This window comes from Oryx dammah, unplaced genomic scaffold, assembly GCF_014754425.2.
Source record: "Oryx dammah isolate SB20612 unplaced genomic scaffold, SCBI_Odam_1.1 HiC_scaffold_1, whole genome shotgun sequence".
Classification (NCBI taxonomy): Eukaryota; Metazoa; Chordata; class Mammalia; order Artiodactyla; family Bovidae; genus Oryx; species Oryx dammah.
In genome coordinates, this window is record NW_024070185.1 from 110,049,594 (window position 1) to 110,071,822 (window position 22,229).

Here is a 22,229-nt window from a genome sequence, read left to right on the forward strand (position 1 = left end):
GTATCATCGATCAGAAAGCGTCTGCTGATGACAGAGGGCTCTTCATCCTGGCCCATGCAGCCACAGTGTCTGGGCTTCCCTGGAGGCTCAGACAGTAAAAACTGACTGCAACGCAGAGAATGCCGGTTCCATCCCTGGGTCGGGAAGGTCCCCTGGAGAAGGAAATGGCAACTCACTCCAGTATTCTTGCCTGGAGAATCCCATGGACAGAGGAGTCTGGGAGGCTACAGTCCATGGGTCACAAAGAGTTGGACACCACTGAGAGACTAACACTTTTACTTAATCCAGGAGTTGTTTGACACAAGTAAAGTGAAATCTGGCCTGAGGGCTTGATTGTCATGTCTAAAATCGATACCAGGAACGTGCAGTCTGGTTTTGTTTGTAGGTGGAGCACAATTTTATTTATAGTTTACATTAGTAGCTATAAAAAAAAAAAAAAAAACTTGAGCATCAAACCATGTTAAACTGGCAGAGGACACTGGAAGCTTGAGGCCAGCTAATTCTGGAAAGTTGGAAAAAATGAATCCAGATGGTTTACAAAATGCAAGAGAAAGAAATAAAGCCAATCCACGTAAAAAGAGAAGGCAGTCTCTATTCCCCTGCTCCGAACTTTACAACCCCACCATCTCAAGTCTGAGCCTCTGGGGATTTCGGGTGGCAGAGAGGGAAGAAGCAGCAAGAAGTCCACCATCGTGCTGGGTCCACACCATCGTGCTGGGTTCACACCATTGTGCTGGATTCACACCATCGTGCTGTGTTCACACCAGCGTGCTGGGTCCACACCATCGTGCTGGATTCACACCATCGTGCTGGGTTCACACCATCGTGCTGGGTCCACACCATCGTGCTGGATTCACACCATCGTGCTGGATTCACACCAGCATGCTGGGTTCACACCGGTGTGCTGGATTCACACCATCGTGCTGGATTCACACCATCGTGCTGGATTCACACCATCGTGCTGCGTTCACACCATCATGCTGGATTCACACCAGCGTGCTGGGTTCACACCATTGGCAGACCTTCCCATTGCCCAGTGGAGGTGGGCCATTCTGAGTTACATCCAGGTTAGCTGGCCTGTCATTTGCCTGCACCTGAGTGAGCCTGAGGGTGACAGCAGGCTGGCTGTCTGTTCCAGTGAACACCTGGTGTGCAGGTAGCTTTGATGCAGGGCAGACACACTGAAAGGTTGTTGCTGAACCATGAAAGACGCCGGGATTCTTGGCCTCCAGAGGAGAAGAATTCAATCCAGGGCCAGAGATGAGGCTTGATCTCTCTGCCCCCTTCTGATGTTTATGTCAGAAGCTTTCCCTATCTCTTTTATACTTTAATAAAACTTTGTTAGACAAAAGCTCTGAGTGATCAAGCCTCATCTCTGGCCTCGGATTGAATTCTTCTCCTCCAGAGGCCAAGAATCCCGGCATCTTTCGTGGTTCAGCAACAACCTTTCAACACCCAGCAACTTGTTGATGGACAGAGACGAGAGAGGAGATTTGGGGAGGTAACAGTAGTCCTCGTGAGCCACAAGTTCACCAACAGAGCCCGGAAGGACAAGACTACTTATTGCTACACTCACTGACTTATTCAGTTAAACACAGAGTGAACCCATCAGCAAGTCCACTGGAATCCAGGACCCCATCTGGAAGACGTGGGTTGGAATGGAGATCGGGCCTGACCGGTTGTCAGGGATGGAAGCCAGGAGGGTGTGGCCGTGCCTGCCATGGGATGTTTGTCCCCGATTATCGACACAGCTTCGCCCCAGATCCATGTATATATTCCCATAAGAGAAATCTCAGATAGCTGTTTATTTCCTATTAGAAACACTCTCTAGGCCAGTATGTGTTTCCTTCAGCTTCTCTGATTACAATAGATATTATCCTGGGGTTGACTGTTGTGTTTTTAAGAGATGATAACAGTCAACAGGCAGAAGGCCCATCACTCTGGGCTCACGGGGAGGCTCTGCTTCCTCCTCCTCCCCCATCGCCTGCCTCCCGCCCGCCGGGTCCTCCCCACTGAGCCTGCCTCACCTTCCCACATGCAGCTGTGATCGTGTCACTGATTGCATGAGAGAACTCAGTAGCTCCTGTTTGCTGCACTCAACCCCGAGTCCCTGAGCAGCCCGCAGGCTGCTCCTACCCCACTCAGCTCTCAGATCTGCGTGCTCACCCCGGGCGTCTGTGTATGGCCCTTCAGGCCCATCTCCAGGGCCTCTTCCCAGGGACGCCCCAGCTCCCTTGACTTGTTGCCCCTCTTCTTATGATGTGGACCCTCTCTATGTTTTAATCACATGTCTGCCACTCTGTGTCTAGCCACTCAACAGCCTCTTGATAAGTGCCCCTGACCCCCTGGGTGCTGGGTACACCATGGTAAACACTGATCAGAGCTTCTAAAGCAGAATTACGGCCAGGGCTGAGTCCTGTTGGACCAAAAGTGACCTGAAAGGTGGATCTTCGTCCTTGACCTCTGAGTCTGCTGCCCAGCACAGGCCAGCACAGAGGGGGCTGCTGAGATGATGACGCACTGGGTGGGTTTTGACTGAGTGAATTCCTGGGTCCAAAAGTAAGCTGATCATGGTCTATGGGAGTCCCCTGCCACCGTGTTCAGCTATTAGTGGGGGTCACACACCTCATTTAAGACACATGGAATAATCACCCACAGCAATTTCCCTGTAAGTCTTTTCTCCTCATTCCTTGTGATACACACACACACACACACACACACACACACACACACGGTTTCCAGGAAGAAAAGGACTATATTTAGCACTTTGGAGAACTGTTCTTTTTCAAGGAAATGTCATGAGTGCCTGCCCTGAGGGTCTCACCCAAGTTTGGTCAGTTTCAGCATGATCAGTGCTGGATGCTAGATAAGCTGAGTGCTGGATGCTAGATAAGCTGAGTGCTGGATGCTAGATAAGCTGAGTGCTGGATGCTAGATAAGCTGAGTGCTGTCTGCAGTGCCGGGGCGGGGCTGACAACTTCTGTAGACTTGAAGCTTGTTCTCATCGATAAATGCTGTGGTCTGTCTTCTCAGAGTGTCATCCTGTCTACACATACAGTGTTATCTTGAGAATATTCAAATCCAAACATATCCAGAGCTTTTCCACAACCTATATATTTTCATATTTCACAATAATGTCTATGTATTAATGCAACGTGCAGGACTAATTGTCATTTCTAAACGCAAGGGCTTCCGTTGCGGCTCAGCTGGTAAAGAATCTGCCTGCAATGTGGGAGACCTGGGTTCAATCCCTTGGTTGGGAAGATCTTCTGGAGAAGGGATAAGCTACCCACTCCAGTATCCTGGCCTGGAGAATGCCATGGGCTACAGTCCACGGCGTGGAAAAGAGTCAGACACACCTGAGCAGCTTTCACTTTCTGAATGCGTGTTACACTTGGGTGCTCGCGGGTGTGTTTGGAGAGATGGTTGTTAGACTCGTGTTGTCAGTTATGGGGTGCTGCACACGTGCGTCGTAATGTCCTTGGGGACGCTGCGAGGGTCGCCGGGCGATCGCAGGGACGGTGCTGACGGCCGAGAGAGGAGACCCTCGCCCGCTGGGTTTCTGTGTGTTGCTGCTCTGTGCACGGCTGCTGCACACGCGTGACAGCCCGTGTGCACACACCCTCTCTGCACTGGTGCTGAACCTCAGCCTCTCCAACCACGACTCCTGAAGCGCCGACGCTCAGCGACAGTAACTCAGGTCTTCTCTCTCTCTCTTTTTAACAGCGTGTATGGATGTCCCTTGGCTAAAAAAAGAAAAACGCAAGACAAACAGCCCCAAGAGCCTGCTCCCAAGCGGAAACCGTTCACAGTGAAGGCGGACAGCTCGTCAGTGGACGAGTGTTACGACAGCGATGGCTCAGAGGATGCAGACGAGAAGGAGGAGGACGAGGAGGACGAGTCGGACGAGGACGAGGAGCAGAGGGAGGAGGAGGAGGAGGAGGAGGACGGGGAGGACCGCGAGGACGAGGAGGAGATGGACGAGGAGGACGAGGACGAGGAGGACCGCGAGGAGGACGAGGAGGACGAGGAGGACGAGGACGAGGACGAGGACGACAACGGTAACCCCCCACGGGCCCCGGCTGCGGCGGCCAGGCAGCGCCGCGGGCACGGCGGGCCGCCCGGCTCTCCCTGTCCATGCAGAGAAGCCTGCCGAGCACCCCGAGACCGTAGCTCAGAGTCTCACCCCGCACGTGCTGGAGCGCCCGCAGCGTGCTCGTTTGTTTAGCTTGGCCGCTTTCCTCCAGGAAGTTCAGCCTCCGTTTCCCCGGGCGCTCCCCCCGAGAGGTCCCGTGCTGAGCCACTCCGGGGGCGGTGGGGTGGCCGTGGCCCGGCCCGCGGGCCTCCACGGGGCCTGGAAGCTCGGTGTGGCCCCTGCACGCGAGCTGGTGAGGTAGGCTTTGTCCTGCAGCTGCCAAGGCTGTGTGTGAGCGACCATCGGGCAGGGGTCAGGGAGGAACGCGGCTGGATTAACCCGCCGTCTGCTGCTGTGTGGGAGAACCGTGTTTCTAATCCAATGAGACGGACGGGTCAGAAGCCCTCTGTGCTGGGTGGTGGCATCTTTGGGGCAATAAATTTCAGACGGCTTTGCTTGTACATCCGGCTTTCTATTAGTGTCAGACTCAGAAAGACCAGAGTTCAAATGCCAGTCCTTTCTCAGAAGTTGTCTCTTTTCTAGAGAGAAGTAGGAGGTTTCTGAAGAGTCTAGTTCTAGTCTTCACTGCCTTGGAGTTTGCCTCAGAGAAATGGCAAACCGCTTTAAAAAGTGAAAGGAATCTTTTTTTCCCCCTTATGCTTCTTCTTTGGGCTCAATTCTCTTTGAGAATCTGAATTTGGAGAAGCACTAATTTTCCATCACAAAGGACAGCAGTTTCCATTAGTGGAGAGAGTTTTCAGGTCCTGTAGATGTGAGCAGGTTATTGCTAACCCACGGTGGGGACACAAACCAACATCCCTCCTTCCGAGGCCATACGGGTCAGTTCCAGGAAACTGAACTTTTGTGACATGATCCTCGATTGCTCTCGTGACTTAGGTCCTTATGAAAGGACCTTATGAAAACCATTAGACACATTACATGGATAATCCAAGCATACCTACAGGTACCTGTACACACACACACACACACACACACACACACACACACACCCCTCATGGATTGAAACAGGGTCTCCCCAGCTTGTTCTCCTTGTCTCGTGGTGCAGAGGCAGCCTGGGCATCAGCATGAGGGCACCCCTGCATGCAGACACCGCACGCTCTGCTGAGCAGACTGTGCTGTCATTAGTAAGAAGATGGGACTTCCATGCCGAGAATTAAAAACAGCAGCTCTGGGTAGTAAGATTGTGGAATGGGAAAGTTGGAGATCTGACCAATTTAGAAAGTTATTTCTGGACGCTGCCTTCCGTGTGTATTGTTCTGGGTGAAACCGTCCATTGTTGAGGCTGCTTCATGACTTGCAGCTTAACCACGGCTTCGCATGGAGATGGTGTAAAATACTGCTCTTCCCTACCATCTCTCTGTGTTTCAAAAGCAGTAGCTAGGACCATCTGAAGTTGTGGAACTTTGGGTGCTTGATGGGTGAGGGTGGGAGAGATGTGCACGCACGGGAGCCTCATTTATCCAGGTGTCTTAATCAGAGTGCAGATTCTGCCCTCCGTCTGCTAGAATTAGACTGACAATTTTAGCTTACTTAGGGCTACGGTTTAAATAATCTACTTTTTAAAATGCAAAGTAACATATTTTGCAGAAGTGAACAGAGCCTTACTGAAACAATAGGCTTCAGCTTGTGACTGTATTGGGTTTGTTTCCTCAGACTTGAACACTTAGAATTGCTTTAAAAAGTGAGAAAGCAAAGCTAGAGTTTTCTAGGAAAAGTCAAGTAAGTGGGCGTAGGAAAGGGTTCATGAAACAGTTGCATGATTGTAACATCTGACCACGTGCCGTCACCTGGCACCCAGCACCCAGTCAGTGTTCTGCAAACATCGAGTCCATGTCAGAGGCATGTAAGGAAGTTGGTTCCAGAAAGAAAAGGCCCAGCAGAAGGATAAATGATCGCCTGCCGGCTCCTGGTGTCAGAATTCATGCTCAGCCCTGGATTCCCCCAGCTGAGCCCCAGTTAGAATCATTGATCACGTGAACTTGAAAGGAATCAATAGAGCTACTAATGAGAGGTTCAGCCAGGCTGCCCATACCGTGGATCGCTGGGCTACCTCTTCTGTTATAGGACAAATATGTCAGTTTGACCAAATAGTTTGACAGTAAAGTGTAGCCAGTTACTCCCTCTTGGACAGGCTCTCATCAAATCCTACATCCCAAACAGTCGTTAGCTCAAAGATGGACCGTGTGATGGACCCGGCACCAAGGTTCTGATTTACACTAAGCTCTGGGCTGGGGGCGTCAGAAGCTCGCCTGATTTCTAAGTCAGACAAACGCATCCCTCCTAAGAAAAGCCCACTTCCGAGGCCTGGTTCCTGGAGAACGTTCCACAGAGCTTCTCTGTTCTGGAGAGAAGCCTCCGCTGCAGGCGTTCTAAGACCCCGTCTACCCCCGTGAACACCTGCCAGGTGGGCTGAGCAGCAGGAGTTCCCTCACCCCAGGGCCAGGAATTTCCGGGAGGGTTAGGCCCCAGGAGACATAGCTGGGCCGAGGAGCCGCGTCTTTCACGTGGTCGGACTCCTAGCTGTGGCCACTTAGGCCAGGCAGGCTTCGAAAGGCCTGTGTCCGCCTGCTCCTGTTTTCCCGTCCTCCCCATGTCCGTTTTGTTTTACCTGATAGCTCCGTTTGCTGACAGGATCACCACCAGCCAGTGTGAATTCTGCCCCCACGGCCACGTCTGTAACGTGGGAAGCTCAGCGTGACTGCAGGACACCCCGCAGAGCGCGCCTTCCTCCCCTCTGTGTATTGGCAGAAACTGGGCATTTCTGAAAACCTGGGGAAAGCACCTCTTGTGTCTGGTGACCGGAGCGCTGGGTCAACATCTCAAAGGTGCTATTGCCTGTCCTGGTGGGCACTCTTGGTGACCGTTGTTTTCTGAGGGGGGTCTGAGCCTCTTTCTGAGCCAACAGCACAGACAGTGACCAGTAGTTAACGGAGGAGGAGGCAAGGCAGGCAGCGTGCTGGGCCGGGAGGCCTGGGGGCCGCTGTGGGGCTGCTCAGGAGGCCCATCCGCACCAGCCGAGGGTCCCCACCAGAGGGGACCAGGGCTGCTCGGGAGCTGCAGGGATGAAGCTGAGCTGCCCTCAGCCTCACCAGGGGATATAAAGCCTCAGGCTATTTCTACCAAAAGGATGCTGTTTTCTTTCCCCACCTCTATTATAAATTGAAATGTGGAGTTTACTGAGAGGTTTTGTTATAGAGAAAACAAATGTATACAAACCACCAGATTATTACATAGGCACCCACTGATTACAGAAGAACTGTTATAACTTGCAAATGAGGTGCTTGGTGTAATCCTGAGACTCCTCCGGGAGCATAGCAGCACACAGCAGGAACCGAAGTCTCACCACTAACGTGCGCTTCGAGTCGGCATAGCGATGTGAGTGCGGTGCTTGAGCTTCACGGTGATTGTGCAAGAAGGACAGGCTGGGTAGACACTGCTGCCCTGTCAGGGTGCTAATGAGATAGACACCGAGGCTCAGAAAGACCGGATTGTTTTCGGTAAGAGACAGGTGTGCGCTTAGACTCTGTTGGTGCTTTCTCTTTCTTCAGAACTCATGCTCTTTATATCACTCTCTGCCTGTTTCAACAACAGGAAAGGCTATCTGAGTAATTCATTTTGGATTACATTAGATTCATAACTAATTAACCAAAATTATATTTTGTCCAGTCGACCTATCATAGGCTGGACTTTTGCATGAAGAATTTTATTTTCAAAATGCATATGGTGGTTTAAGTCTGTAATTATCAGATTAAAGTTCCCTTGTTATCCTAAAGTTAAGAAAATGATTATCCAAGGGTTGTAGATTATGAGAGCAGATTTTGTGCACAGTATAGTTAGTACCTTTTCAGAGTCTCGTGATTTGAGACATACAGATTCAATGGTTATTTAATGCTGGATAAGTCATGGTCTATTTTCATAGTATAGCCCACTAAAAAGAACACATCTTTAAATAATAGATACACACATAGATGTGTGTATAAAATAAGTATTTGCATCTCTGTCTCTTCTGGAGTATATATTATATCTGCCTGGGGACAAGAAAGGAAATTCCATGAGGAAGAATATAGGAATGTGCTGTCCAGACTAGAGAAGACCCTCACGTCCACTGCCATCTTTAACACTTAATTTCTTAATAAATTTTGTTTCTGAAATACATTTATAAACACGTAAAGTCCTTTGTTTGCTTACCCTCTACTTGAATCTTGGGGCTGTCTTGACAATTCACCTTTGAGAACAGTTGATTTGCCCAGTTGAGTCAAATGAAGTGAAATTGCAAACACCTTCCTTTTCTAGAGATTTCCTGGCTTCATGTTCTGTGTATGAATCGGCCAAAGAGGTGTATGCAGGAGAGGAGCTGAGCGGTTGGAAGGAAGCGTGGGTCACCACGCTGAGGGTGTCTGCATACGTGGGCTGCTCTGGGCAGGGGGACGAGCTGGGTGCCGGGGTGGCGGTCCGTGCGGAGCAGAGCCTGGTGCACTGCGCTTGCCCCTTCTCCCGCCAAGGACCCCTTCACGGGGGGCGGTCAGCGCCCGTCCCGTTCTGACTCTGGGCTCTGTGTGCACTGCCCGCCCCCACAGGCGGCCCCCAGCATCCTCCAGCTGCTCGGCAGACACTCATCCGTCTTTGAAGGGAACTCAAGACAAAGCCCACCCTCACAGAAACAACTTTTTAAAACTGCCCGGTTTCCAGGGTATTTTTTTTCTTTCATGCAGGGTAATGTACTGAGTATCACATAATTAAAACATTGTGACGCCTTGCAATCAGTGGGCCTGAGTTTGGAGCTTCCCAGGAGGCGATGGTAAAGAATCCGCCTGCAGAGTGGGAGACGCACGAGTCTTGGGTTCAATCCCTGGTCAAGAAGATCCTCTGGAGGAGGAAATGGCAACCCACTCCAGTATCCTTGCCTGGCGCATCCCATGGACAGAGGAGCCTGGCGAGCTACGGTCCTCAGGGTCACAGAGAATCAGACCCGACTTAGCAACTGGGCACACAGGCACACACAGGCCCGAGCTTCCCGAAGATGAGGCCAGATGAGGAGGCGAGGGTCTCCCGCTGAGGCCCCTGAACGTCCCCCTTGACGTGGAGTTCACGCTGATTAGCCAAGTACCCTCTCGCATCCTTCCCACGAAATGGCCCTGATGAGGGAAGTGAGTTGGAACGCAGACAGACTGTGAACATCAGAATTAGCCCACCAGCTTTCTCCCGCAGTCAGCAGAAAAAAGCAGTGCGTTCTGAGATCAGCGTGAAAACCAAGATGTGTTTAGAAGGCAAGGTCTCAAATGTTCACAGTTGGGAGAAAGAATATGATAACTTTTTATCTTAAAAATTAATCTCTCCCTTCATCCATGAACATGTTATTTTAGGAAGTTTAGTATTCAAATACAGCGAAGCGTATGGCTCTACCACTTAGAAATGAGTGAGGGCAGAATTAGACATTTCCAGATATCTGTCTGTGACAAAAGCTAACTTTCTCCTTTCAAGCTAATTTTACAGAATTAGAACATATAATTATATCTTATATTTTATGAATTTTCAGATGCTTCAATACAAACCAGAAAATTTGCTAACAAAGTGAAGTCATGTACGTTTGAGTTGCCAGCAACATGCGTAAAGTATGGGGAAAATCTTTTTACATACTAATGAGAAATGGTGGACATAAGAGAGTAGATCTAACATGTCTTTACTCAATCTGTTTTTAAAGTCTGCTTGGAGGGATGACCAGCTTCTTTGTCTTCAGTTCAGTTCAGTCACTCAGTCATGTCCAACTCTTCGTGACCCCATGCACCGCAGCACGCCAGGCCTCCCTGTCCATCACCAACTCCCGGAGTTTACCCAAACTCATGTCCATTGAGTCGGTGATGCCATCCAGCCATCTCATCCACTGTCGTCCCCTCCTCCTCCTGCCCTCTTTGTCCTAATTTAATTTTTATCCCACCTGCTAGCCTGGCAGGGTACGGAGCAAGGTGTGAAGGCACATCCTGACACCCTGGACACGTGTCTCTCTCGCTGGAGTTCAGTCTCGCGTCCAGAGGTCAGGATGATAATACCAGCCCTTTGCTCACCTCGCTGCCTGCTTGCGAAGCCTAACACAGGTGCCATACAGATTGAAGCTGAAGAGAGGTGAGCGGTCCAGAGTGGCTGTGTAGCAACTGATTCAGGTAGTTCTTGCAAGAAACTGGGCTCCCAGGCACAAACTCAAGGCCCTCTATGATCCTGAGGCCAAGGCCCGTGGTGATGCCAAGCAAACATGCTGTGTCCATCAAGGCTGAGTCACCTTAAAGACTCAGAGCTTGGTGACAGCTCAGCTCAAAACGTGGGGTGAGTTTTCTGTGCACACAGAAGCGTACAGGGCTCCGTGGGAACCAAAACCTAAACAGGCACCATTCTTTGCCCCCAAAACACAGTAGAGTGTGGAAGAGGAGTGTGTACTTGAAAGCCCATACATAATAGTTCTTCACAAAGGGCAGAATTCGAAGCCATGAGCCAAGAAGGAGGATTGAAAGATTGGAGTTGAAAGCAAAAACTAAAGCTTCCAGATAATGAAGACTGGTGAGTTTCATATTAGGTTACCAAAGAAAGTGGTAGTGTTTCTGAAAGGTCTTTTCTGTCTGATACAGATGGAATATGCTTGAAGAGGAGAAGGGGGTCCCTGCACCCCCAAGTTCCTCCCAATCATACTCCTAGGAACAGCCACATCAAACCTGTCTGTAAAACAGAAGGACCAAAACTTTCAGACTCCTTTGCACTCTGTGGTTTACAGCATCAGCAGCAATCTTGTTCTACTGGGTCAGGGTGTTCAAGGTCGACCAGCTAATTTGGAAAGTCTCCAAGCTCTGTGTGTGCATACGCGTGTGTGATATACATACAGACACACAGAGTGAGAGGTGCAGTTGGTTAGTGTACTCTCGTCTGTCTCAGTCTGAAAACTACTGATTTCAAAACAGCTCTTGTCTGGGTGGGTTGTGACTATTCTATTCTGCACTCCTCAAACATAGATAAACCACAAGCCTAAAATGTCATCAAGTAGAAACGTTCTCAAAGCAGTGACTAAATGAAACTTTATTCACCCCCATTTCTAACTAAGATCCCTAATGAATAAAAACTTTAAGAAGCATAATGTGCGTGACCTACACTGAAGAGCAGTATGCAATTTGGATCCCTTGTGAAAACCATTATTTTTTGCTTCAGTTTATCTCATTTAGCTTGAAAGGCATTTTAAAATCATGCTCCAGCTTAGGAAATGGACAAATGCAGAATCAATAAGCCAATGGAGCTCTTCTGAGCGGCTGTAGAGACGAAACGTTAGCCTGCTCTTTGGATGCCATGGGTCAGCTGTCCACACATGAGGTCTGACTGGGGTGGAAAGAGATGATGCATGGCCGTGGGCAGGTGACGGGGAGGACCACACTGCAGACACGGGAGGATCACGCTGCCGATGCCGGGAGGACCACGCTGCAGATGCCAGAAGGACCATGTTGCATATGTGGGGAGGACCACACTGCAGACACGGGAGGATCACACTGCAGACGCCGGGAGGACCACGCTGCAGACGCCAGGAGGACCACTCTGCAGACGCTGGGAGGACCATGCTGCAGACGCCGGGAGGACCACGCTGCAGACGCCAGGAGGACCATGTTGCATATGTGGGGAGGATCACGCTGCAGCCCCGGGCGGCGGGCTGCCCCTGGAGACAGGACTTCTGCCCTCGGGGCACCCTTCCGTCTGCCCCAGGGAGTCGAGGCCACATGGTGGTCAGGACCAGAGCGTCACCTCCAAACCAGGCCAGCTAACCAATGCCTGCCGCCGGACCCCAGACCTCCCAGAGCTGTTCCCAGACCATGCAGGGATCTGGTGGTGGGCGGTCCCTGTCAGTCCACGTTGCTTAAATACAAGAGTAAGTTAAATGTGCACATAGGTTGTCAAAGCCGGAAGCAGTGCTCAGCTCCTGCTGCGCTTCTGTGTGCTGGCACTGCTCTAGCCGCCTGGCAGCCCCTGGCCACATGTGCTTGTTTACATATAAACTCCCTGAATTTGAATTTAACTTAAGGAAGCTTGCAGCATGCTCTGTACCACCTGGCTCCCCACCGCTGCCGCCGGCTCCTGGGGTGCATGCCCCTCATTCTCCAGTCCCTGCCCCAAGGCCAGCTGCCGGCCTGCCGGGCCGAATCGACTCCGCCTGACGTGACCTCCGCCCGCGTCTCCTGTCCCTCAGGGTCACCACCGAACCGCAGACTTTATGTCGACTTCTTTTGCTTCTCTTCCGGCGCTGACACCGTGACATCCCTGCTGCCCACCCCTCTCCCGGGGTCACCCGTCTGCCCCAAACGCAGCTCAGTAAGCAGCTGTGGAGGGAAGACATGGCCGTGCTCTGTCTGGGTCAACCAGGCCCATCAGATCTGGGACACTTGGGACCTCGGCTGGGGACGGGGCACAGACATGCCCGGCAGTATCCTCTCTGACCTTTTTGAAGCTGGAGGAAGCCATCTGGAAAAGCAATACTTGACCCGAGGAAGCAACAGACGGAGGCACCCCCACACCTGCACCCCAGCCCCCATCCAGTGCCGCCCCTTTCCACCCCCGTCTGCACCCTGAGGTCACTCTGGCCCCCCACGACGGGGACGATGGGGACAGGCCATGCGAGTCTGTCTCGTGGAGTTCATCTCGGGCCAAGGAAGGCTTCCGGCAAGGTCAGGAGCCGACATGGTGAACGTGCAGAAGCCCAGGGCTCGGGGGGAGCCCGGCGTGTTCACCAGGGACCCAGTGCCCGGGGCGCGCCCTGCTGAGCCCGGGACAGCAGGGCGTGGAGAAGCGTGTGTCCACTGCAGGGACGGAGCCTCCGCAGCAGACACACAGCAGGAGCGAGTCTGGTCCCGTGAACTGCTCCTTCTGGGAGAAGCAAGTCGAGCCTCTGGCGAGCAGACAGGTGCAGAGAGGAGACCGCAGTGGAAACGGCAATGCAGAGCTCCGGAGGGAGGGCTGCCAGTGTATTTCGGGTGATTTGCACATAATTCACCCAGACCATCTCCGCCGTGATGAGCTCCGGTGAGGACAGAGAAACTGCCGTCCGACGTGAGAGCAGGGACAGACGGCCCAGGACCAGGGGCAGTGCTGATGGCGAAGGTCGCTCCTTAGGGGAACTGTCTGTCCTTCCTGATCTGCAGGGGGTCGTCCCGGCGGGGTCCCGTCTGGCTCTCCTACCTCTGAGCTTTGCCTGCATCCCGGCAACTTCGCTGCAGTGGGCAGGAGACGAGGGGACGATGCCCCGTGAGAGCAAGGCCCCCAGGTGTGGGGGGCTGCCCCCAGTAGAGCAGCTGCAGAAGGAGGACTCGCCTGTCCAGGCCTCGGCGGGGACCGCTGTGCCCCTGAGGAGCCTGCGAACTGGTCTCTGGGCGTCAGGGATCCTCTGGTGCACGCAGTGCCGGGAGACTCTGACCGGCTGGCATGCAGCCTTAACCAGAAAACAGTCCCGGGGAATCCTAAATGTTTTTTCACAATCAATAGGGAAGTCTTGTGCCAGATAGCAACCATCCATCTTAAACAACTTTTAAGAGAGATGCTGAGTATTTTATTAACATAATCCAGGCATCAGCCTTCCCTGGTGGTCCGCTGGTTAAGACTTCCAGGTCCAGTGCAGGCGGTGTGGGTTTCATCTCTGGTCAGGGAGCTAAAATTCCACCCACATGCCTCATGGCCAAACAACCAAAACGTAAAACAATACGATAATGCAGTCAATAAAGCCTTTTGAAGTAGTTCACGTCAATAATAATAATAATGTCTTTAAAAAAAAGAGGCAACTCTCCAGGTCCACGCTTGGGGTCACTGCAGTCTGTAGGTGCAGTGCTGTGCCTGGCGCCCGGGGGCAGGTCTGACCTGTGCTCGTAAATGTATAGCCAGCACTGGACGCTCTGGGATTGCACAGGGCTGGTGGTGGTGCAGAAATGCCTGTTGTTTGGAGGATGAAGAAGAAAGGAATTGTGTGTCTGCATCTAAGAAGAAAATAAGAAGCAGTGGATTCCGGGGGACAGGCCGAGGGGGCCCTGGGCCAGCTCTCAGAGGCCGATTCATTGCTCTGCCCATCAAGAACCCACCCCGAGCTCTCAGAATTTGAGCTAAGGAACCCAGGACACCCAGGAGCGGGCCCTTCCACTCTGCAAAGGAGACCTCAGTGTCCACCCTGCCCCATGAAGTCCTGGGCTCCCCCTGGGGGCTCAGTACAGTAGGGAAGCTGGGGGGGGCCTCAGTGAGGTCTGTGGGCCTCTGGGCCATGTGGCCTGCTCTTCCCAGCCTCCAGCCTTCTCACCTGCAGAGGAAGGGTGACGCCCAGGAGTGACCTTTCCTGCATGAAGGGCCAGAGGAAACTGTGGGCTTTTGTGATTTGCAACCCATGGAGGGTGGACTCTTAGACCACATCTTCTGTGACCTGGCAGACTAGAGAATTTCTGCTGTGAAGAAGTGTCTCTTCTTCCTGTTCTTCTATGTTTTTGTTTTAATCTGTTGTCTACTTGAGAGATTTTAACATCTAGAAAGAACAACAGCAACCTACCTTTTGATTCTAGACACTGAAAGAATCAAAGGGTGGGTCTCAGACTAATCTTTGGAGACAAAATGCTCGCTGAAGTCTGCACAGAGTTCTAACCACATCAAATTCTGGTTATGAGGATGGGGAAGAAAAATTTTCCTACATGGCTCCATTTTTTAGAGAATTTTTTGTTGCTGTTTTTTAGTTGTAGCTTTGAGCATAAATTGTTTACAACAATCTGACTCAAAAGACAAAGTTCAGACCTACAACATTTCACAAAGCTCACACTGGGATCCATAGATGCATAGAATCCCAACAAAAATTCCGGTGTACTCGGTGAGGAAACGCTGTGGAGGCCCCGTGGGCTGAGCTCCTGAGCCACCTGCGCTTCCTGGGCACAGGGCCCTCCCCGGGAGTGGCTGGATCCGCCCTCCTCCAGTCTCCAGAGGCGTGGACATGCTGGGAGCCCCTCCCAAAGGCGAGCCCAAGGCTGCCCCCTGCCCGTGTCCTCCCTGTGAGTTACCGCAGCAGTTCTGCTAGAGAAGAGACTCCAGCCAGATAGAAAGGCCACAGAGATGCGGGGCCTTCTCCTTAAACCTCTGAGTGGCCGTGCTCTTTTGTTTAGAATGTGGACCTGAACTTTAAAATAATTTTCTGGTAAAGCATCTTTTCTCATCGCAAACACACTCTCCCTGTTTCCTGGATCATTCATCACATGAAGAACTACCCCCACTGACTCCTGAATCTCTTTGGATTGAAAATTCAGTTTGTGGACTATCAGGACCACGTTGTTAAGGCCTAGCTGGCCCAGAGACTTCTGGACCATTTCCCACTGCCCACTTCCACGCGTGGTCCTTTTTATCATGAGCCTCCGCAAAAACACAACTAGAAGGGTAAACTGCCTGAAAGCACAAAATCAGAGATGGAATTCCAAAAGCTCACTGTGAATGATTTTGAATTCTGGAGGGTGAAGCTTCAAACCTGCTTGTTGGCAAGTTCCTGACAGACCCCCTCCATCCATCCACATCATTAGGGCCTGACTTTGTCTCACATGCTTTTTTAAAGAGTTAAATACTGATAACTTGAGAAAGTCCGTTACCCACGAGGATCTTCTGCAGCTGGAGCCGTCTCTCCTGCCATCCCCTTGCTCACGGCTGGAGTCCAGCAGCCTCGAGGACACAGAGGGTGGCCTTCCGGATTTGAGAGCCTCACCCTGGCTGTGAGTGATATACTCTTAGGTGAACGCTTCCTCGGTATTTCTGATGTGTCCACTGGTTTTGTTTTCATTTTGCTGCTCTTTGGGAAAACATGTATGCTCCTTCTCAGGCTATCGACTCCCAGAAATTATCCAAAGCAGCGACAACATTTATTTCATACAATTAATGATACTCTCTGACTAATATATGAGAAATTTGATTTGCTGATGTTTAGAGAGATATTAAACTTCAAAAATGTGTTGGTTCCACGTGTGGGCTAGCAAAGATGTTGTTTTCTGTTACTAATGTGTTGATGTCCGACCCTGTTCACCAACAAAAACCTTTTCTAAGGAGACAGCACAGAATCCGTAAAGAAAACACTTGGGTCCCCTGACTCAGCTCTGAATCACCCAGTATATTCTACCAATCAATACGCCTCATTTCCTCACTAATACACTTTTAAAATTCTTCTTACTCTGGTTTGTTTAATCATAGATACAAGGAGTATATTTGAAAATGGCAGGCAGTTAACCAAATACAACCTAAAATGGGCGGGGGAATCCATTTGCAAATCCATTTAGTATTATCTATAATTTGCAATATGAGTGGTAGTGATCACATAGCATGAGGGAAAACGATGCATACTCTATAAATATCCCTTTAGAGTTAGAATATGTTTCAGATGAAATACGGGGTTCAGTTCAGTCACTCAGTCGTGTCCAACCCTTTGCGACCCCATGGACTGCAGCACACCAGGCTTCCCTGTCCATCACCAACTCCCAGAGCTTGCTTACACTCAGGTCCATCGATTGGTGATGCCATCGAATACAGGGGTGAGTGTAATTTTTAACATGGTCCTTTTAAAATGAGTATTCCCGAATTCTTTTGAGTGTGGACATGACATTTACCCACACGTTCTATGTGCCAGCCCACACGGTGCACGGGCACAGTGTCTCTGCCAGCTCTCCCCGGGCTGGCCGCGGCGCAGGGCAACCGCAGCAGGCGCTGGGTGGTGTGTCATTGGTGCCAACTCACTGCACTCCTGCATTTAATGGGCGTCTGGCCGCTGTGTACTTCTCCCCATCCACCCTCTCCAGCCTGCTGAGATACAGTGAACCAAAGTGCCTTCTAAGTTTAGCTGGGGCTTGTTGCTTCACAGTGTGTCTTGATAAACTGGCTCTAAGGTAGAAAATTCAAAGCCACTCTCAGCCCCAGTATGTGCTCTTGGTACTGACTGCCCAGGGTCGGTGTTGGCACAGAACCCACCAGTGTTGGGATGTCGGCATCCCAGCAGGACCCACCAGAACCCTGGGCTTTCTTCTGTGCTGCCCAAGCATCTCTGTGAAAGCAAGTTAAAAGCAATGTCTGTGAACATCTGCTTACAAGGTGACGACAAGTTCCCAAACTCTTAGAAAGTCTAGTCGTACCACGGATATCATTATTATGCACATGGTCAGGCAGTAAATAAATCCAATTTTAAAACCAATGCTTAAAATTTAGAAGTAATGAAAAAGTAATATTTTAAAATTATATTTAGGCTTCCCAGGTGGCTCAGTGGTAAAGAACCCACCTGCCAACGCAGGAGATGGGAACTCGATCCCGGGGTCAGGAAGATCTCCGGAGGAGGAAGTGGCAACCCACTCCAGTATTCTTGCCTGGAGAATCCCACGGACAGAGGAGCCTGGCAGGCTGCAGTCCACGGGGCTGCAGAGAGTCAGACAGGACTTAGCAACTAAAGGGCAACAAGACTGTGTTTACCCTATCCAGCGGCTTGTCTGTCAGTTCCGGGAACTAGTCTGTAGCAGGTGTCTTACCCAGCGCCCGGTGCCCTGAGCACACGCCGCTTTTAATGTCCCCTCCGCCTGCGGACCTGCAGGGGGCCTCCAGGTCCCCGACGGCCGCGCCCCGAGCTTGCCTTCCGCGCTGTTGCAGCCACGCGTTCTAGCCGCTTTCCCTCCTGTTTTCTTGTCCTTCTGTCTGCTCTCTCCACAGAAGACCACCAGCTGGGCTGCCACGGCGCGCGCGTGCTGCAGGACGCGGAGAAGGACGACAACAACAACGACGAGTACGACAACTACGACGAGCTGGTGGCCAAGTCGCTGCTGAACCTCGGCAAGATCGCGGAGGACGCGGCGTACCGCGCGCGCACCGAGTCCGAGATGAACAGCAGCACGTCGCACAGCCTGGAGGACGACAGCGACAAGACGGAGGCCCCCGGCCGCAAGGGCGAGCTCAGCCTGGACCTCGACAGCGACGTGGTCAGGGAGACGGTGGACTCCCTGAAGCTGCTGGCCCAGGGCCACGGCGCCGTGCTGGGGGACCACCCGGGCGACCGCGCCTACGCGGACGCGCTGGCGCCGCCCGACGGCCGGACCTTGAGCTACGCGATGCTGGGCAAGCCGGCCAACAACGGGCTGGCGGACAAGCTGGTGGAGGAGAGCGACGAGGAGGTGTGCCTGAGCAGCCTGGAGTGTCTCCGCAACCAGTGCTTCGACCTGGCGCGCAAGCTGAGCGAGGGCAGCCCCCAGGAGCGGCCGCCCCCGCCCGGCGCCGGCCCGCGCGCGCACGGCCGCCCGGAGGACGACTTCCCGGGCCGGACGCCGGACCGCAGCTACTCGGACATGATGAACCTGATGCGGCTGGAGGAGCAGCTGAGTCCCCGGCCCAGAACGTTCTCCAGCTGTGCCAAGGAGGACAGCGGGTACCGCGAGCGCGACGACGATGCCGCCTCTGTGACCTCCGACCGCTCGGAGGAGGTGTTTGACATGACCAAGGGCAACCTGACCCTCCTGGAGAAAGCCATCGCCCTGGAGACCGAGAGGGCCAAGGCCATGAGGGAGAAGATGGCGCTGGAGGCGGGCCGCAGGGACAGTCTGCGGTCCTTCGAGGACCAGTCCCCGCGGCCGCTCCCTGGGGAGGAGAGGAAGCCTAAGTCCGCTGACAGCCATGTCAAAAAGCCATACTATGGTAAAGGTAATATTTCTACCTAACGTAAGTGGCCTCGTGGAAGCGGGAGCTAGGGCGAAAGCTGTCAGGCGTAGGCGGCCGCTCAAGGAGGCATCTCCCTGCGTTGCATCACCAATGCATGCTTCTTGCAGGCGATCCCAGAATTATGCCTCATGGTTATGTCTCCAAAGAGCAAATAAAATGTCTGTCTGAAAAATGCACAAAGCAGCTTAATAACATGATATTTCAGGGGAAGACGCATGTCTTGGAGATCCAGGGTGAGAGTACACGCCCATCACGTGATAGAGAATGTTAGGATGAGCCTGTTTTCTCGCAGGTGAGCCACAGTCTGTGTGGCGCGGCAAGGGTTTACGTGATAATTAGCCAAGGGGGGTGAAGCGTGCATTTCAAATTGCATTGAGTAGGTGGCATCATGATTTGTGAAAGTGAAGTCGCTCAGTCGTGTCCGACTCTTTGCGACCCCGTGGACTGTAGCCTACCAGGCTCCTCCATCCATGGGATTTTCCAGGCAAGAGTACTGGAGTGGGGTGCCATTGCCTTCTCCAGGAGATCTTCCCTACCCAGGGTTTGAACCCGGGCCTCCCGCCTTGTAAGCAGACGCTTTACCATCTGAGCCGCCAGGGAAGTCCTCAATTTATGAAATTAGCGTCCAGTGACAGTCACTGATGCAGCCTCGCCCATGGAAAGCATCCCTGCTAGAAACCGCACGGGAGCAGCAGCATGACCACTAGCGTGTGGCGGGGGCAGTGACTCCACATTCATTATCTTAAAGTAGCTGGTCAGTGACGGGAGCCGCGCATCCCCAGCGGAGACCAGTAGTCGTCCTTCTAGCGTACCCACCCCTCCCTGTTCCCAGCCACCGTGGAAACAGTCATGGTGCTTGCTTTATCAGGAGACACTCAAAACCATCCTCTGCCATAGCTCCAACCAGGTTTCCAGTTGTGAAATATGTGGGTGTGTATCTGCATGGGTCTATACATTTAGCCATATACATATATGGTTGCTACACCCAATATGTGTAGGTGTATATATCCAGCCTGAACAGTCGACGTCAGCTTTCCAGTAACAGCCATGTTCGCTTTCAGTATGAAGTGGATTATAATTTGACCTCATGTAGTTCCTTGTGAATATTTCAGTTTCAAGACTCTTTCAGAACCAAGGGAGAAGCAGAAGCTTCAAGAGTGAAATGGGTGATCCCCTAAACTCTTCCCTAGTTGTGCCAAAAAGTCCTTCTGTTTTGTGTGCTCTCCTATTCCCTATGAATATTGTTTCCTTATAATGAGGTTCAGGTTTTGCTTTGGAAATCAGTTGCTAGGGCAACGTCACACAATCAGAATCTACTTCTGCGCGGACACAGGTCTGTATTCTCCTCTCGATGGGCATGCACCCCCAGGGGCGCATTAGGCTTTTCTTTAACCAAACTCCACTGGAGACGGACCTCAGCCAGAGGCCTGCCGGGCCCTGCACGTGCCAGGTGCTGGGCGCTGACGGCTGTTTAGGGGTAGGCCAGACCCCGTGAAGCGCAGCGTGTGAAGAAGGGTCCGCTCCCAAAGACCATGACGTGGAGCTCAGGGGACCGTCAGGCTTGCTTTGGGTGTTGCAAGACCCGGAGATGCAGCGAGTGTGTTGATAATGAACACAGTCTCTTAGAAATCCGTAGCTGGGTATTTGAGAATCCCAGATGGCGCTAGTGGTAAAGAACCCACATGCTGATACAGGCGACGTGAGGGACGCAGGTTCGATCCCTGGGTTGGGAGCGCGCTCGTGTTCTTGCCTGGAGAACCCCACAGACAGAGAAACCCGGTGGCCTACAGGCCATGGGGCCACAGAGTCGAACACGACTGTTAAGTCTAACAGGCACGCAGACATGGAACACTTGGGTGGAAGCGGTGTCCTTCCCTGTGGACTGGGTCGGGGGCGGGCACGACGGCTTTCTGCAGGGCGTTTCGGGCCGGAGTCCGGCGGCGAAGGCCACCTTGCGGGCTCATGCGCGCCGGGCTTCCTGTGCCTGCGCTGGCTTCTGTGGTTTCTTCCACCCCAGCAACTCGCTGAAGATTTTCACTCACTCTGTTCTGTTACTGTTGCTCTGTGTTTTAGGGAAGAAGTGGAGTGCAGGTCACTTGTTTCCCCTCAGTAAACAGGGACAGAACGGAAAGAAACAGTACGATCCCCACGCGGGGATGCACCTTTTCCCTGAGAGGGGACGAGGTTGGGGGTCGGGCTTTCCTGACGACTCCAGCCTCTCCCCAGGTTCTCCACATCCTCCTCCTCTGGTCAAAGCGCACCTCCGTTTCCTCTCAGTGTGTTCCACGTCTCTCCCAAATTTCTTTCGAAGATGTCGCAGTTAAACGCAGAACCAAATAAGTAAAGCCAAGGAAGGATACCGACATGAGGAGAGAGAGAAATGGTCTCCTGTTTTTAAAAAGCTTTCTGCCCTCCCGGGCTTCCCTGCTGGCTCAGACAGTAGAGAATCTGCTTGCAATGCAGAGACCTGGTTCCATCCCTGGGTCGGGAAAAGCCCCTGAGAAGGGACTGTCTGCCCACTCCAGTATTCTTGCCTGGGATATCCCCGGGACAGAGCTGCCTGGCAGGCATGGCCAAGTGTGTATCGACAATCTATGGTTAGCTTCTCTGCTGCTTTATTAAACATGGAGAGGACACTCATACCAATTCTCATCCATACACAATCTTTTCAAAATTATTTAAATTATAGACGAGTAACTTTCCAAAAGCTTGAGCTAAAACAGAAGTTCATCACAAAACTTTTTCCACCTTCTCCGCAAGTGTCTGCTCCAAAGGGAGAAAAGAAGGGCTAGATGCAGCATGCGGTGTTTCTAGATGCCGTTGCAAGGTTTGGGGTAGACTGTTGGCCTGTTTTGCTTGCTTGGTTGGTTTGCGTTTGCTCAAAGATTTGTTTTCAAGATGAATTGGGGTTGTGAGAAGGGAGAAAGCAAGGAGGTAGGGGTGTTGGTGAAGGCAGAGGTGACCGCCCTCCCCCAGGACACAGGCATCGAGAGGAGAGTACACCCTGGCGTCTGCGAACCTGCAGTGGCCAGAGCCGCGCGGTGTTCATACAAATCTGTGCTGAGCTTCAGAGCACTTTCAAGGTCGTGACATAGTATAATTTGTTAGGAAGCTGTACAAACTCATGGAAAAGAGTCACTTAATGATTCCTAATAGTTATAAATTACGTTTTTATCCTTTAAAGTCATTTATATCTAGTTTATCATTTTAAATGATATCTCTAATTTATGATCTTAAATAATATTTTCCTTTGAAACGGTTACTTGCACTTACTATTTTATATTTGCATCCATTCAGTTATACCTCTGTTATTATGAAATTCAGTTCAGTTCAGTTCAGTTCAGTCGCTCAGCTGTGTCCGACTCTT

General features: G+C 51.9%; 1 protein-coding gene across 10 annotated transcripts in view; it reads left to right on the top strand.

Moving 5' to 3' along the window:
• Nucleotides 1–22,229, top strand: part of MYT1L (myelin transcription factor 1 like) — a 345,839-nt gene that overhangs the window by 234,005 nt on the left and 89,605 nt on the right. For 6 of the 10 annotated variants that reach the window (XM_040241473.1, XM_040241513.1, XM_040241496.1 and 3 more), the window contains 2 exons: nucleotides 3,727–4,061; nucleotides 17,864–18,844. In XM_040241473.1, the coding sequence (XP_040097407.1) occupies nucleotides 3,727–4,061; nucleotides 17,864–18,844 (1,316 nt within the window). The remainder of the gene's footprint in view (nucleotides 1–3,726; nucleotides 4,062–17,863; nucleotides 18,845–22,229) is intronic. The other 4 variants (XM_040241503.1, XM_040241542.1, XM_040241538.1 and 1 more) reach the window with 1 other exon arrangement.